The 14,209-nt window shown below is 47.4% G+C and overlaps 1 protein-coding gene across 1 annotated transcript in view; it reads right to left on the bottom strand.

Annotated features, from left to right (window-relative positions):
• Positions 1-4,034: 4,034 nt before the first annotated feature.
• Positions 4,035-14,209, bottom strand: part of MATN2 (matrilin 2) — a 102,081-nt gene continuing 91,906 nt past the window's right edge. The window contains exons 16-21 of the mRNA XM_040972693.1: positions 11,889-12,302; positions 9,879-10,031; positions 8,968-9,039; positions 8,207-8,284; positions 7,618-7,716; positions 4,035-4,555 (exon numbers count right to left, since the gene is read on the bottom strand). Coding sequence (XP_040828627.1) covers positions 4,500-4,555; positions 7,618-7,716; positions 8,207-8,284; positions 8,968-9,039; positions 9,879-10,031; positions 11,889-12,302 — 872 coding nt within the window. The 3' untranslated portion in view covers positions 4,035-4,499. The remainder of the gene's footprint in view (positions 4,556-7,617; positions 7,717-8,206; positions 8,285-8,967; positions 9,040-9,878; positions 10,032-11,888; positions 12,303-14,209) is intronic.

The raw sequence follows: 14,209 nt of genomic DNA, 5'->3' as shown, positions 1-14,209 counted from the left end.
ACATTTTACCACATACACGTGTGCGATACCAGTGCTAAATAACTGGACTTGAGGACCCAGTGTGATGGCCTAGTGGCTAAAGTCCTTGCGCTGAATGTCCTGGGATCCCATTTGGGTACCGGTTCTAATCCCAGAGGCCCCATTTCCCATCCAGCTCCCTGCTTGTGGCCTGGGAAAGCAGTCGAGGATGGCCCAAACAGTACACTTGGGACTGTGTACCTGTGTGGGGGACCCGGAAGAGCTCCTGGCTCCTGGCTTAGGATCAGCTCAGCACCGGCTGTTACACTTCACTTGGGGAGTGAAGCAGTGGATGGAAGATCTCTTTCCACCTCTCTGTATATCTGACTTTGCAATTAAAAAAACTTGAACCAGAGCTTTCAATTTATTAAATCTAAGAAGACATTAAGTGAGATGTTAAGGATTTTTATTGGAAAGTCAAATCTATAGAAAGAAGGAAAGACAGAAAAACTGCCCATCCTCTAGTTCTCTCACCAAAAGGCTGCAGTGGCCAGAGCTGAATTGATCCGAAATCGGGATACGGGAGCCTCTTCTGGGTGTCCCATGTGGGTGCAGGGTCCCAAGGCTTTGGGCTGTCCTTTCACTTTCCCAGGCCACAAGCATGGAGCTGGATGGGTAATGTAGCAACTGGGATTAGAACCGGCACCCATATGGGATCCTGGTGCATACAAGTTGAGGATTTGGCCATTAGTCTATTGTGCTGGGTCCTGAAAGGCAGATTTTCACAAAGATCTTTTCCTGTTAGTTTACTCCCCAAAATGGCTACAATGACTGTAGCTGAGCAGATGTAGAAGCCAGAAACTTCTGGGCCTCCCTCTTTGGTGCAGGGTCCCAAGGACTTGGTCCATCCTCCACTCTGCTTTCTGGCCGTATAGGAGCTGTAACAGAGCAGCCATGACACAAACTGTTGTCTAATATGGGATGCCCACTCTGGAAGGTGGGCATTAATTTCTTACATCACTGCCCTGATCCCCAGTAAGGGTCTTTTGAGTAGTGTGAGACAAGTGGTTAGAGTGGAAATGTTGCAGACCCTAAGTTAAATGTTCAGTGCCAGACTGTCCAAACAGGTTTTATGCCTCGTAATCTTGAAAGTAAGCTTGGTGTCGATGCTTTTGAGAAACTTCTGTATTTCCATGCTAAATCCCATGGAAATGTAAAAAGCTACACCTTGATCCAGAGTTGAGTGGTCTAAGTGATGTGTTATCTTTACGTGTCTGAGTCTTGAGGGAGGTTACAGAAGGGTCAGTCACAATGTCTTCTGGGTTTTCCTGTCAAGTCTCTTTCCTATCTGGCTTTTTTTTTTTTAATTTATTTATTCATTTTTTTATTGCAAAGTCAGATATACAGAGAGGAGGAGAGACAGAGGAAGATCTTCTGTCCGATGATTCACTCCCCAAGTGAGCGCAACAGTTGGTGCTGCGCCAACCCGAAGCCAGGATCCAGGAACTTCTTCCAGGTCTTCCATGTGGGTGCAGGGTCCCAAGGCTTTGGGCCGTCCTCCACTGCTTTCCCAGGCCACAAGCAGGGAGCTGGATGGGAAGTGGAGACACTGGGAAGGGTTAGAACCGGCATGTCCAAGGCAAGGACTTCAGCCACTAGGCCACACCGCCAGGCCCAACTGGCTTTTAGTGATGGATAAGATGAGAAGTGCACACCTGCTGAATACTGTCTAGGGAAAGCAGTTAGTAACTGGAATCCAGAGTAGATGTATGTAACTGTTGAGTTGGTCCATATAACCCAGGTTGAAAGGTGAGGGTGTTTGTGTCTGAAGTTAGTTATTCATGTAGTTGGTATTTTGCTTTTACGTTAAGTGTATGGTCCTTGGATCACACTCAAAAAATGACATTCCCAGTATCCCAAGACAGTGTTGCTTAATTGGGAAATAACTGCTAGCATTTGTGAGAGGATGGTTTATTTAGGAGAGAGCTGTGAATACTGTAAGGTATCCCACGAAGATGTTAGCTCTGTTACTCAGCTAGCATCTCTGGGTTTAAGAGCGACTGAACCAGCAACATGTTCTAAGGTGCTCGTGTTTGTCTCCAGAGACTTGCACATTCAAGGTGGTTGAAAACATTTGGAGCCAGAGGGGAACTGTTTGCTGTGAACTGGTCAGACCATGTTGATATTTCCTATGGTGAAGGAAGACAGTGTGCAGACCCCAGCATGTCCTGCCTTCACTTTCCATTATGTGACTTGCAGCACTTTGGGGACTGAGTTTTTGGAACCTGGTAGCTAAGATTGTTTGCCTTTTATCTTATGTTCTTTTTTTGTAGTTTTTGGAGAAGAGTTTAATATTCAAAAGGAGTTTAAAAAATGGTAACATGTATCCAATAGAAGGGGGCAGAAGGGCATTCTTGCCACTAGAGGGAGCCTGAACACAACAAGTGAAGTCCAGTTGCTCCAACTGAAAGCTATACAAGTCTAACCCAACTGTAACCCAACTCGATACTGCTGATGAAACCCGGGCTTTCAGGGTTAAAGGTGTTACACAAAAATAAAGCTCAGATGTTAGTACGCAGTGATAACTGCTGCCTGGAAAGACAACTCCAAGAACTGCTCATGAGGAAGGAACCTCATGATGGAAACTGTCTTCAGATGGTTAAACATGAGCTTGTTCAAGGAAAGTGCTCTGTTTAGGAAACCTCATTTGGGCTCTAAAATAGGGAAAGGATGTCATTTTATCTATCTTTGTTTCTTACTAAGGCCACCACCTTATTGTCTTGTTTTTGCAAGGGCCTTTTTTTTTTTTTTAAGATTTATTTATTTTTATTGGAAAGTCAGATATACAGAGAGGAGGAGAGACAGAAAGATCTTCCATTCACTGGTTCATTTCCCAAGTGACTGCAATGGCCGGTACTGCACCAATCAGAAGCCAACAGCCTGGAGCTTCTTCCGGGTCTCCCACGCAGGTACAGAGTCCCAAGGTTTTGGTCCATCCTCGACTGTGTTCCCGGGCCACAAGCAGGGAGCTGGATGGGAAGTGGGGCTGCCAGGATTAGAACCGGAGACCATATGGGATCCCCGTGCGTGCAAGGTGAGACTTTAACCTCTATGCTATCACGCTGAGTCTGCAAGAGCCTTCTTGAGCTCAGAGTTGAAGTCCCCTCAACCTCTGTCCCTATTCTCACTTTAAAAATTTTCCCATTTGGAGTATATTCCTTCAGAACACTTCTTGGAGTGCTTAAAAACAATCTTTTTAACATGCAGAAATGGTATAATGCTGAAAAAATTTTGTCATTAACATGTTTAAAAAATTAACAAGGCAGGGGGCCAGAGCTCCTGTCTGCTTATTCACTCAGTAAATGCCCAAACATCTAGATCTGAGCGGGACTGAAGCTGGGAGCGCAATGCAGGTCTCCCACGTGGGCGGGCAGGACCCATCTACGGGGGCCCTCACTGCTGCCGCCCCCACCTGGGGAAGGGAGACGTGTGGGGCAGCTGGGAGGAATCGGCAGGAAGCTAGAATCAGAAGCGGAGTCAGTATTTTAAGCTAGGTATTCCAATACAGGGACGTTGTTTTGCAATGTGTTCTGTTGAGTGTACCATGTATTGGTGTAGATTTAGTGGGTTCCTGTAAATGCTGTATAGTGTCTCTGTGACAGACTATACGACATATGTGTTCTCTCAATGATGCGTAGGTGGTTTCTGCTGGACTGCTTTTATGAGCATTATTAACATTCTTGCATAGATCTTGTGTGTACCTACTAAAACTGTCTAGTGCACCTGTACACGCGCCTGCTGATTAGGGAGCTGAGGGATCTTCAGTTTCAGCAGACACCAGCAGGTTCTAAACCTGACAGCGTGCAGTGTACACTGTCCTGAATTTGCACATCCTTACTAACACTAGTCAGACACACTCTGGGCAGGCCACTGGCTGAAAAAAAGGTGTCACTGTTTTAACCTGCGTTTTCTTGCTTATGAGAGTCAACATTTTTCTCCGATACATATTGACCATTTCTCATATCTACTTAGCTTTTAGAGCTAAACTAAGAATTGTACACAGAATACCATTTGTTGAAGTTAAATTTAATGTTGTATTTAAAAAAAAACCCAGCTTGTTGCACAACTACATATGTCCTGTGGTTTTATGCATAAATCCATATGCATATAATTAAGGTAAAGTCCAATACAAAAAATAGCATTTCCTATGGCCAGTGTTCTACGGAAGTCAGACCACAAACTTTATGGTCAAATAAGATTGCAACACTCTAAGGCAGGCCCAGGCTGACGCACATCTTGTCCACAGTATATTACAAAATGCCTTGCATAGCTTATTTAGTCTCACTTGGTAAACTCAGAATTCAAAAAGATAGTTTTCTAAATAAACTCACACAAGTTAGTGTGTCTACTCTTTGTAGCAAGCCAGCCATCTCAGTACTGGTTCTGTCTGCCTTTGCGATGTTACAGACCCAAACACAGCCTGAGCCCTGGGGCTCCGAACTGCTTCGGCCATCCTCAGTGTAGCAGGTCCCTGCTCTTCTTCATCGGTATCTCAGGCGGTTCTCCAAGGCTTCCATTCTCTGTGTCATTTCTTCCAGTAAATCTCAAGTTAAGGAAGAAGAATCTGAATTGCCTGATTTTATCTGTAGTCATATACAACTTGATTTATCTACATCAAAACTTGACTACCTCCCAAAGTAAAAGGTACCTACCCCTCCATTCCTGCCATAGATACTAAAATCCTGATTTGTAGTTTGGAGTAACTCATTTGATACCTGCTGTCAAGGCAAACATTTCTAGTGTTAATTTAAATTTTTTTTTTTTTACATTATCAAAGCCTGATAGCTAAATTTGAACGTGTCCTTTTAAAAGAAAAAAAAAATTAATTAGGCAAAGTTGCAGAGGAGAGAAATCTTCCATCCACTGTCTCACTCCCCGAATGGCTGCAATGATCACGGCAGGGCCAGGCTAGGCAGCATCCAGGAACTGTGTGTGGTTACCCTACATAGGTAGCAGGGACCCATGCACTTGAGCCATCCTGTGTTGCTTTCCCAGGCGCTTTCCCAGGGAGCTGGATTAGAACAGCCAGAACTAGAACTGGTACCCATAGGAAAAGCTGGTGTTGCAGGCAGTAGCTTAATGTGCTGCACCACAACACTAGCCCCCATTTTAAAAAATAAAGAAGACTGTTGATTTCACTTCCTCCCCTCTTGTTTGTAAATGAGTTTGCCATAGCACATCCCTGACAGTTAGAACCGACAATGTTGAAAATGTAGCAGAGGGAAATGAAATGATCAAGCCAAGTAGAAATAAAGTCAGAAGAGAAGGGAGATGGGGAGTTTTCACCCATCACCAAAGGGCCACAGCCTTGAAGAATTCTGACCCATATTGTTTCCTATGCAATATCATCAGTCTCTCTTCAAGCAGATCTTCACAAGTGGGATGGGAGGAAGAGAAAGAAACAGACTTTGTGGCAGGAGGAACCTAGGGGGTGGGTGTTCAACCGCGGGGCTCGGGCAAAAGAAACCCTCAGTAGTGTGGCGGCTGCTGGGGGTACCCGAGCCAGGTCGGACCCAATGCTTGGGACTCGTGCCATGGCCACCGTCGCCACACGGTGAGCTGTCCTGGGCTTTTGGGAAGCTGGAGAGACTTCTCACCCCATGGTGAGTATGCCATGAGGGAATCTCAGAACTTTTGTTTGTGATCTCAGTCAATTCTCACGGTGGCCTTGTAAAGCAAACATTAGTAGCACCACGTGTAGCCAGAAAACGGAAACTTAATGAGAAGTCATTTGCCCAGGGCCTCAGAGCTAATGTGGAGCAGGGGTGGGGCTCAGGCCAAAAGCATGTCACTCCAGAGCCCCTTACTCATTTTGCTTTGGGGGATCTAGTCGTGGTTCTGCCAGCAACTTGTGGTGTGGCTCTAACACCTAAGAAAAACCCAACCAAATACTGTTGATGGGGCGCATGGGTAAATGGATGAATTGATAGAAAGGGGATTCTGGGAGATAAGGGTGCTACTGAAGAGAGTATGGGAAGAATCATGACCTAGGAGGACGGCAGAAGGTGCGGGTCCCATTGGCCAAGACGGGCTTGTGGGCAGCGTGCCGGCTTGTGACAGCCTGTGGTCCTGCAGGAGAGGGGTAAAGACAGTGAGACGGAGCTGGCTGGTATGCTAGGAGCTGTGCTGGTGGAAGCCATGGAGCCAGCTCGGTGTGTGGTGTCACTCCTGTGTTAATGTTTCACAGAATCACACACAAAGCCCTGGATGCTTGTCAGGTTATTCAAAGTCTCACTGAAACCAATCAACTACCCCAGCCATGTGTTGGCACTGACACTCTGGGCAAACTCTAAGGTGGCCTATGTCAGCCAGTGGATTCTAGAGAGATTTCATCGTGCTTGGAGTGGTGAGATTGGCAGCAATTCATAACTGCTGAACTATCAAAACCACTTGAACAGGACCCTCATAGCATGCCCCACGTCGGGGACCTGGGATGGGTGGGAGGCTGGGTGTGGCTTCTCCCTTTATCTCCTCCCTTACCCCAGATACAGAAATAATAATAATAATAATAATAATAATAATAATAATAATAATAATGTAGAAACAATGGTCTTACCCACTTTCCTGTAGCCCTTGACCCTTAGTGCCCTAATCAACTATGTGAAGATTATCAAAATAAAATAATTAAAAAAAAAATAAGTAAGCATTTTCTTCCCTGTAAAGACCCCACCCATCTGCTCCTTTACACAGAAGGAGAGACAGATTCATCGTCTCTCTTAAGCACTGTCAAGAGAGATTAGTGTGTTTTTTTTGGGGAGCATATTTGCAGCTTTCAGAAAGGAATCAGCTTTGTGCAGTTCCTTATTATGTAAAGCCACTGGCACAGCGGTGGTTTTGAATTAAGTCACATCCCTGTGGACCAGTTGATGCACGCTGAGACAGCCCTCTGCCAGCGCTGGTCGGCTTCAGCAAGCTTACTGTAATTCTGAGTTCTCCATAGTTGGCAGGATGTCCGGGGTTTCAAAGCACTGAATCCTCATTTCTCTATTGTCCCAAAGTATTCCTTCTTTTTGTGATATTATTTTAATGAATCATTGGATCCCGCTGTTCCCTTGGTAAAACATTTCATCATTCAGAGTGCTGATATAAAAGATCTCTAGTGCCAAAAAAGAAGGAAAAAAAACCCTCTCCCCTCCTTCCTCTTTCCTCTCCTACCCCTTTCCGCCCCCCATCCTCCAGGAACCAAGTGTGGCTGCAGTCTGACTCAGTGCTAGAGGAAAAGGATGGTATTCCGAACAAGTCTGAAACCTTTGGGATGTTCTTTTTCTCCACACACTGTGCCAATCCCCCTCACCCTCCCAGCATGCAGGGAGCCCAGTTAGTCTTCGCACTTTGCATGCTGGCAGCCAACTGGACGTACTGCTAAACCCCTGGCACAGCAGATGGCAAACCCAAGTGTTGCCACTAAGTTCAACTCACCTTTGACTCCCAAACACCCACCAGGTCACTCGATGAAGAAATAAAATCCTCTCCCACAGCTTACTCTCCATGACTCCATGGGAATGGCTTCATCCGATCCAACCCACATGAAAGAAGTGTGAAATGTTGAGATTTTATTCTCTGTATTCTTCACGGAAGCATGGCATTGGCAAAGGATATGGCGCTGGGTTAGCTTTCTCACTTCTTCATTTGCAAGGTTCTGGAACATGATCAGGTTCTCACACTTGCATTGCTCTTGCTTTTCTTCCAAAGGGTTTCCTGAGAAAGCAGATGGAAAGCGTTCACCTCTCTCATTCACCAGACAGCCCTTACGCAGTCACAGGACTCAAGCAGCACAGAGTGGACACCATAAGCAAAGAAAGGCTCCACGTTGGCCGTGCGGCCGGACCCAGGCAAGGCGCACCAGGATGGAGCAGTGTGTGCTTCCAGCACTGCCAGGGGCCTGCTCGTGCCTTAGCCGGGCAGACTGCACTGCCAGGGGCCTGCTCGTGCCTTAGCCGGGCAGACTGCACTGCCAGGGGCCTGCTCGTGCCTTAGCCGGGCAGACTGCACTGCCAGGGGCCTGCTCATGCCTTAGCGGGGCAGACCGCTCCAGCCTCTCTTAGATTTTTGCTTGTTTGCTTTCATTCAACTTAATTTCCTTCTCTTTTCCTTGATCCTATTTCCTGCTTCCTTTTTAAGCTAATTTTATTGGTAAGTCGGAAAGCTGGTGTAAGGGATCTTGGAGCACTATTTTGCTTGGAATTACCTGCGGATTTTGTGGACTGGAAACGTTTTTGTGTCGTCTGTGACCGACTGTCTTCTTCAAACAGGTACCTGTGCTGCACTGCAAAATTAGAACAGGAGAGGAGGTCTCGGATGTTTATGGTGACAGGCTCAGATTCTGTAAAGAGAAAGAAAACTGAAGTCCAACCTGCTGAACACTGTTTTTTTACAACAATTACTTATTTATTTGCATTTTACTTGAGAGGGAAACAGAGAGCTTTCATCATTAGTTTGCTTCTCAAATGCCTACAGTAGGCAGGAAGCAGCTCAGAACCCAGAGCTCGGTGCGGGGTCTCTCACGTGAGTGGGAGGGCCCGTGTACCTACAGCATCAGCCCTGCTGCCTCAGGTGCACATTCACCGGAGGCTGGATCAGAAGTGGAGTGGACCAAACCTTCAACAGACACTCTGATATGGGATGTGAGTATCAAATGTTCACCCCATGCTTAACGCTTAGGTGGTTATCAAATGGCCATCAATGGCATAATGTTCTTGGTATTCCTAGAACTTGTACCACAGGTGTACTTTGGGACATGCTAGAACAGAGAGAGCGTCAGCCGAGAGGACACACAAAATCCTCTGCGATGGCTCCAAGTATAGGGTCAGTGAATCCTGCTCTGATGGAGCAAAATGGTTCCAAGGCACATAATTTAAATCTTATTCATTCCACTTCTTTCTCACTCTCACCTGGAGAGAAGCTGTGGTGCAGGCACCCATGGAAGTTTCTGGAAACACTGCAATTTACCTGTTGGCTGGTGGTCCCTCTTTAGTGGGTTCCCAGCTGGGGAGTCTTGTCTTCGGTCAGCATCTTCTAGAGCTGAACAGAAAAAGATGACCAAGAGGAGTGACAGTTGCCCACGTGTGCACCTAAGAGCTTTGGGAGGCAGGTCCCAAGCCAACTCCAGAGCTTCATTTGACAACACCCAACATTCACAGGGACAAGCAGTTGCTATGCTTATCTATGACCACACGAGGGCAGTTCTCTCCAGTAAGAAAAGCCTGCACCTTACTTAAGACTCGCCTCCCCTAAGGGTTATGTCCATTAGGACAGAAAAAAAAGTTGAAGTTCTTGAGGGATCAAGTTGCAGTGGCAGCGGCTCCCCAAGAGGCCAGGCATGATCTACTCAATGAACTCTTAACTGATCTTCCTTCCTCTCAGAGTCCTTCCCTTGAGAGGACCAAGACACATTGCTGACTACATTTGACAGGTGACTGAACCTGGACAGAGTGAAAGGAAAGATGGACACAGCTGCTGTACAGAAGCAGTAGGGGGCGACTTAGGGAAAGGTGCACCTGAACTTGAAACATGCATAGCCCCAGCTACAGCCCGTAAGGACTGCCCATCTCCTTCTGCTCCAAGAACAACCTTTCCCAAAACTGCACCTTGGCCTTCCTGAGTTCCTGCAGCATGCCGGGAAAGCCTCAGTATTCCGGCATGTCAAAACATCTGTCACCGTGCTGGGTGCGCAGCAGGTGCTCTAGCCACAGTAGCCTTCATCTCCTCTTCCATGGCTAGGTTGTCCAGGTATCACCGGCCCTGCCCATCACTTTTTTTGTGGGGGGAGCATGCAGAAGAAGCAGGTGGAGAACTCCTCAGGCAGGGGTTCATGCTGCCCTGTGGGCTAAGGTGTCTGCTGGATGTGGGTGCTATGCTACCTTCACAGATGCCTGTCTTCAGCTTCTCACTTATTTCTCCCATTGTGCTGAAGTCTTCGGCATAGAAGAGATGCTTGTCCGTGGGCTCGGAGGCGATCTCCTGCAGCTCCTCCTCAATGGCTTTCCCAACCCCAACAGCATACATGGTGATACCTACGGTGCAGGGAAGATTAAGAACAAGGTGGCTGGAGCAGTGTTCCACGGTTGGAGCAGTGTTCCTGCTCCCAAAGCCAGCCAGATGTTAAGTGGTGGTGTGAGTGGAGGAGTACATACCAACACTCCTTCGATTTTGTCTTTATTTTGAACAAAAGAGAGAGGGATCCAGAGAGAGGGGAAGCACCTGGAAGTAGGGGAGCCAAACTCCCACCATCTTGCTTAGTTTTAGGCAGGGTTATTTATATTTTTAAAAGATTTTTATTTATTTAAACATTTTAATATTATTTCAGAGTTGACAAGTATGCATATGGGCAGGGTTAGTTAACTGCTCTTTAACTGTTCCTGGAATTAGCTTTCTGGGTAAGTAGGAAATATCACTATCTTAGGGTTTACTCAGGGGCATCTCTTCAGGAAGTCTATGAAGCAGGTCACTTGATGCCCTCACTACATCACTTGGTCTCTGTTTGTTGAAGGCACAGGGTAAGAATCCTAGGTGACCCAGGGACCAAGGGAAGCTGCTTTCATCTCCCTCTCCTGGGATGACACAAACTTGGGAGGATGCTAAGCTGCAAGGAGAACCCCAAAATCCAGAAAAGGAACAAACCCAGGTATCAACCTTAGATTCCCAAAGGGATATGAGGTTGCTTCGAGGGATTTTCTAGAACAAATTGCTGGACTTGCCTCCCCCTAAACTGCCCATGCCCTTCATCTGAAAGCAGAACTTGGTCAGAAAGAAGTTCTGCTTGATTTCAACTTTTTTTTGGCACTGATTTCTTCTGGCTCATTCATTAGACTACACTTCCCCCCTTCTGCCCAGTGCAAAGACGGCTCCTTAAGCCAAGGGCAAGAGATATGTCTTGCTCTGAGTCTGGAAGCTCCACAGTCAAGTTCAGCATACGTGTCTGGGAGCCCAGGGACTTTACTGCACACAGCTTCCTAAAGAGGGTGACACCATGTAGAGACTGCATTAGCTACATAAAGGTAATTGAACATATCAGACGCTGCTGCATCAGATAAATCTAGTTGATTCAAGAACCAAATAAATATGCCAACTGTCTTTGGGTGATTTGTAGAAATCTGAAGGGACAGTCAGATTCATCTCAGTAAAACAAGTAAAAGCATTAACAGAAATACCTTCCCTGATCCTTTTTCATCCCCTGTTTTGCTCTCCAACCACCCGCAGTAGCTAGCACTGTGCCAGGTTGAAGCCAGGAGCCTAGCACTCCGTCTGGATCTCCTATATGGGTGGCAGGGGGCGCCCTGTACTTGAACTAGATGCCACCAGTCATCCTAGCCACAACGCTCCCTTTGGCCAAAGCCGTGAGCTTTCCTCTTCACATCTGTACACGCACTTCACATCCGCACATCTGACTCCTCCTTGCCTCATCAGAGTGTAGAGCCACCCCCTTCTCCAGGACTTGGATGGTTTCTCTGGTTTGCCAACACCCGAGGATTCTCTACCCAGGGGGCTGCCGCTTTTACAGTATTTACGGGAAGCACTGGCTAAAAGGCTAAATGCAAAGACACACCTCTCACAGACGTGCCCCGCCCCTGGAAGCTATTTTTAACAAGTTCTTGAGGTGGAACTTGCATATCCTTCAGCGTGCAAGAGCTCATGGAAGGGGTGATTCTCTGGGCAGGAAATCACAGTAGGAGATCCTGCACCTGGGGTAGGCTGGGTGCCCTGACTTCCCAGGCCGTGACCCCTCCCTGTCCCTCTCCAGTCCTGTCAGGTCTGAGCGAGGTGGCGGTTTGTTAAAGCAAGCCATAGAGGTTGACATCTCTGCTCTCCCAGAACCTCCCTCTGGCCTGCCGTGCCCGCCAACCGAGCCAAACTCCATCCTGCAATCTTACCATTGGCCTTGGCCTTCGTGGCCCACTCAGAGACATCGTCCTGAGCCCGTCCGTCGGTGAACACGATGGCCACTCGGGGTACCCGTGCGGAGAGAGGCCTGGCCCCCTCCAGCTGGGTGAAACTCCTTTCAAACATGTGCTTCAGGGCCAGCCCTGTCATGGAGCCCTTGCCCATGTACTTGATGTGTGCTATGGCTTTCTTCATGTCCTTGGCCGAGCTGAAGCTGCCCAGGGTGAACTCGGTGCGGACTTGTGTGGAATACTGGAGCAGGCCCACTCGAGCAGCTTTGGGGGAGATGGCCAAGGAATCGATGATCCCCATGAGAAACTGCTTCACAATCTCAAAGCTGTCCTCTCCGAGGCTCTTGGATCCATCAATCACGAAGACCAGGTCGAGGGGACCTTCGGTGCATCCTACGGGCAAACACGCAGACAGCTGATGCAGTTACAACTCATTCATGCGCTCCAGTGGAGAGAACTTAAGCTTCCCTTCGAGACCTCACATCTTGGAGGAACCACTTTTGTGCTTCTTTAGAAAAAAATACAAGACAAGTGGAATTGGGAGGGTCACTTTTTTTTTAATGGAACTAAGTATATGATACTTTACTTTTAAAATTTTTATTCTCATCTTTTTAAAATATTTATTTTTATTGCAAAGTCAGATATACAAAGAGGAGAGGCAGAGAGGAAGATCTTCCACCCTTTGATTCACTCCCCAAGTGACCACAACGGCTGGAGCTGTGCCGATCCAAAACCAGGAGCCCGGAGTTTCTTCCTGATCTCCCATGTGGGAACAGGGTCCCAAAGCTTTTGTGCCATCCTCAACGGCCTTCCCAGGCCACAAGCAGAGAGCTGGATAGGAAGCGGGGCTGCCAGGATTAGAACTGGTCCCCATATGGGATCACTAGGCTACCGCACTGGGCCCTATTTTCATCTTATTTTCAAGACAGAATGAGGCACAGATCTTCTATCTGCTGGCTTACTCCCCACAGATACCCATAATAGACTGGGTTAGGCCAGGGGTAGGCTGAAGCCAGAAGCCTGGAACTCAACTCAGGTCTCCCACGAGGACAGCAGGGAACTGAGTCCCTGAGCCATCACCTGCTGCCTCCCAAGCTGTGCATTAGCAGAAAGCTGGACTGGGAAGCGGAGTCGAGACTCAAACCCAGGCACCCTGCTATGGAGGCAGACAACTGCTAGGCTAACGTCGCTCCCCTCAACAGTTTTTAGATATACTGTTGTGTTTGGCTTGTCAAAGGGATCAAAACTGCATGTTTTTCACAAGCAAAATGTACATATTGTACAAATCCCATCAGTATCAATTAGCTACCAACTGGTCCATAGTGTACCCTGGATCACCACCAGCTGGACTGGGGGCAGCAGGGGGCAGGAGGCTGTACCTTAAAGTGTCTGAACAATACCTCCAAGGTTCCTACAGTGTCACTCCAGGAGGCTAACAGTGCACCCATGCTGGCATTCTGACTGCATTGGGACAGAAGGTTCGTAATAATTCACTCTGGCCGCGAGCTCTTCCAAGGAACTCTCCTACCCCAACTTGAGGGTAAAGTTCTCCGTAAATCCTAAACCATCTTCATTGAGCATTTGCCTTAGGCAAGGTGTACCCAAGGACTGCAGCAGCGATCAAGACAAAATGCCCAGTACTTATAATCTAATGTCCGCTAAGGCAGCAGTCACATTGTACACTGAGCATTTAATTCTGTGCCCATCTTTTCTGCCAGTCTGTAAGTTCCTCGTCAGCACAGCCTGGGCCCCTTTCACTTCTGTGATCTTAATGCCTGGCCCACAATGGGTGCTCCATAAATACTACTGATGGGCATCTGTTGGCAGCTCACCTGTAAGTACGCCTCTCATCTATGAAAGCTTAAACATGAGTGACTGTCATGAATTCTTTATCTACTCCAAGGCTCTTGGGGCAACTCAATGACTGACAGTAAACAAGATTAAAAAGCATGCAAATGGGGCTGGCACAGTGGTGCAGTACGCTGATCCTTGTGTACTCTGTGGCGCTGGCATCCCATGTTAGTGCCAGTTCATATCCTGCCTACTCCACTTTCAAACCAGCCCTCTGCTTATGGCCTGGGAAAAGAGTGGAAGATGGCCCAAGGAGTGACGGGGACCTGCTGCTTATCATTGCATACATTATGTATTCACTGTGGAATGGAGAGTGAAAGCAGGGCTTGGACTCAGACACTCTGATAATGAGATGCCATCCAGGAACTTTCAGAAGTATGTGTGTGTAGGGGGGAGGGGCAGAGGAGAGTACATAAGAGAGCAATTTTTATAGAAGCATCAATGACACC

The sequence above is a fragment of the Ochotona curzoniae genome, unplaced genomic scaffold (genome assembly GCF_017591425.1).
Source record: "Ochotona curzoniae isolate NIBS_2020 unplaced genomic scaffold, NIBS_Ocur_1.0 contig_2318, whole genome shotgun sequence".
NCBI classification, from domain to species: Eukaryota; Metazoa; Chordata; class Mammalia; order Lagomorpha; family Ochotonidae; genus Ochotona; species Ochotona curzoniae.
The sequence above is the reverse complement of the archived record's forward strand: the minus strand, read 5'-3'. Positions and strand labels throughout refer to the sequence as shown.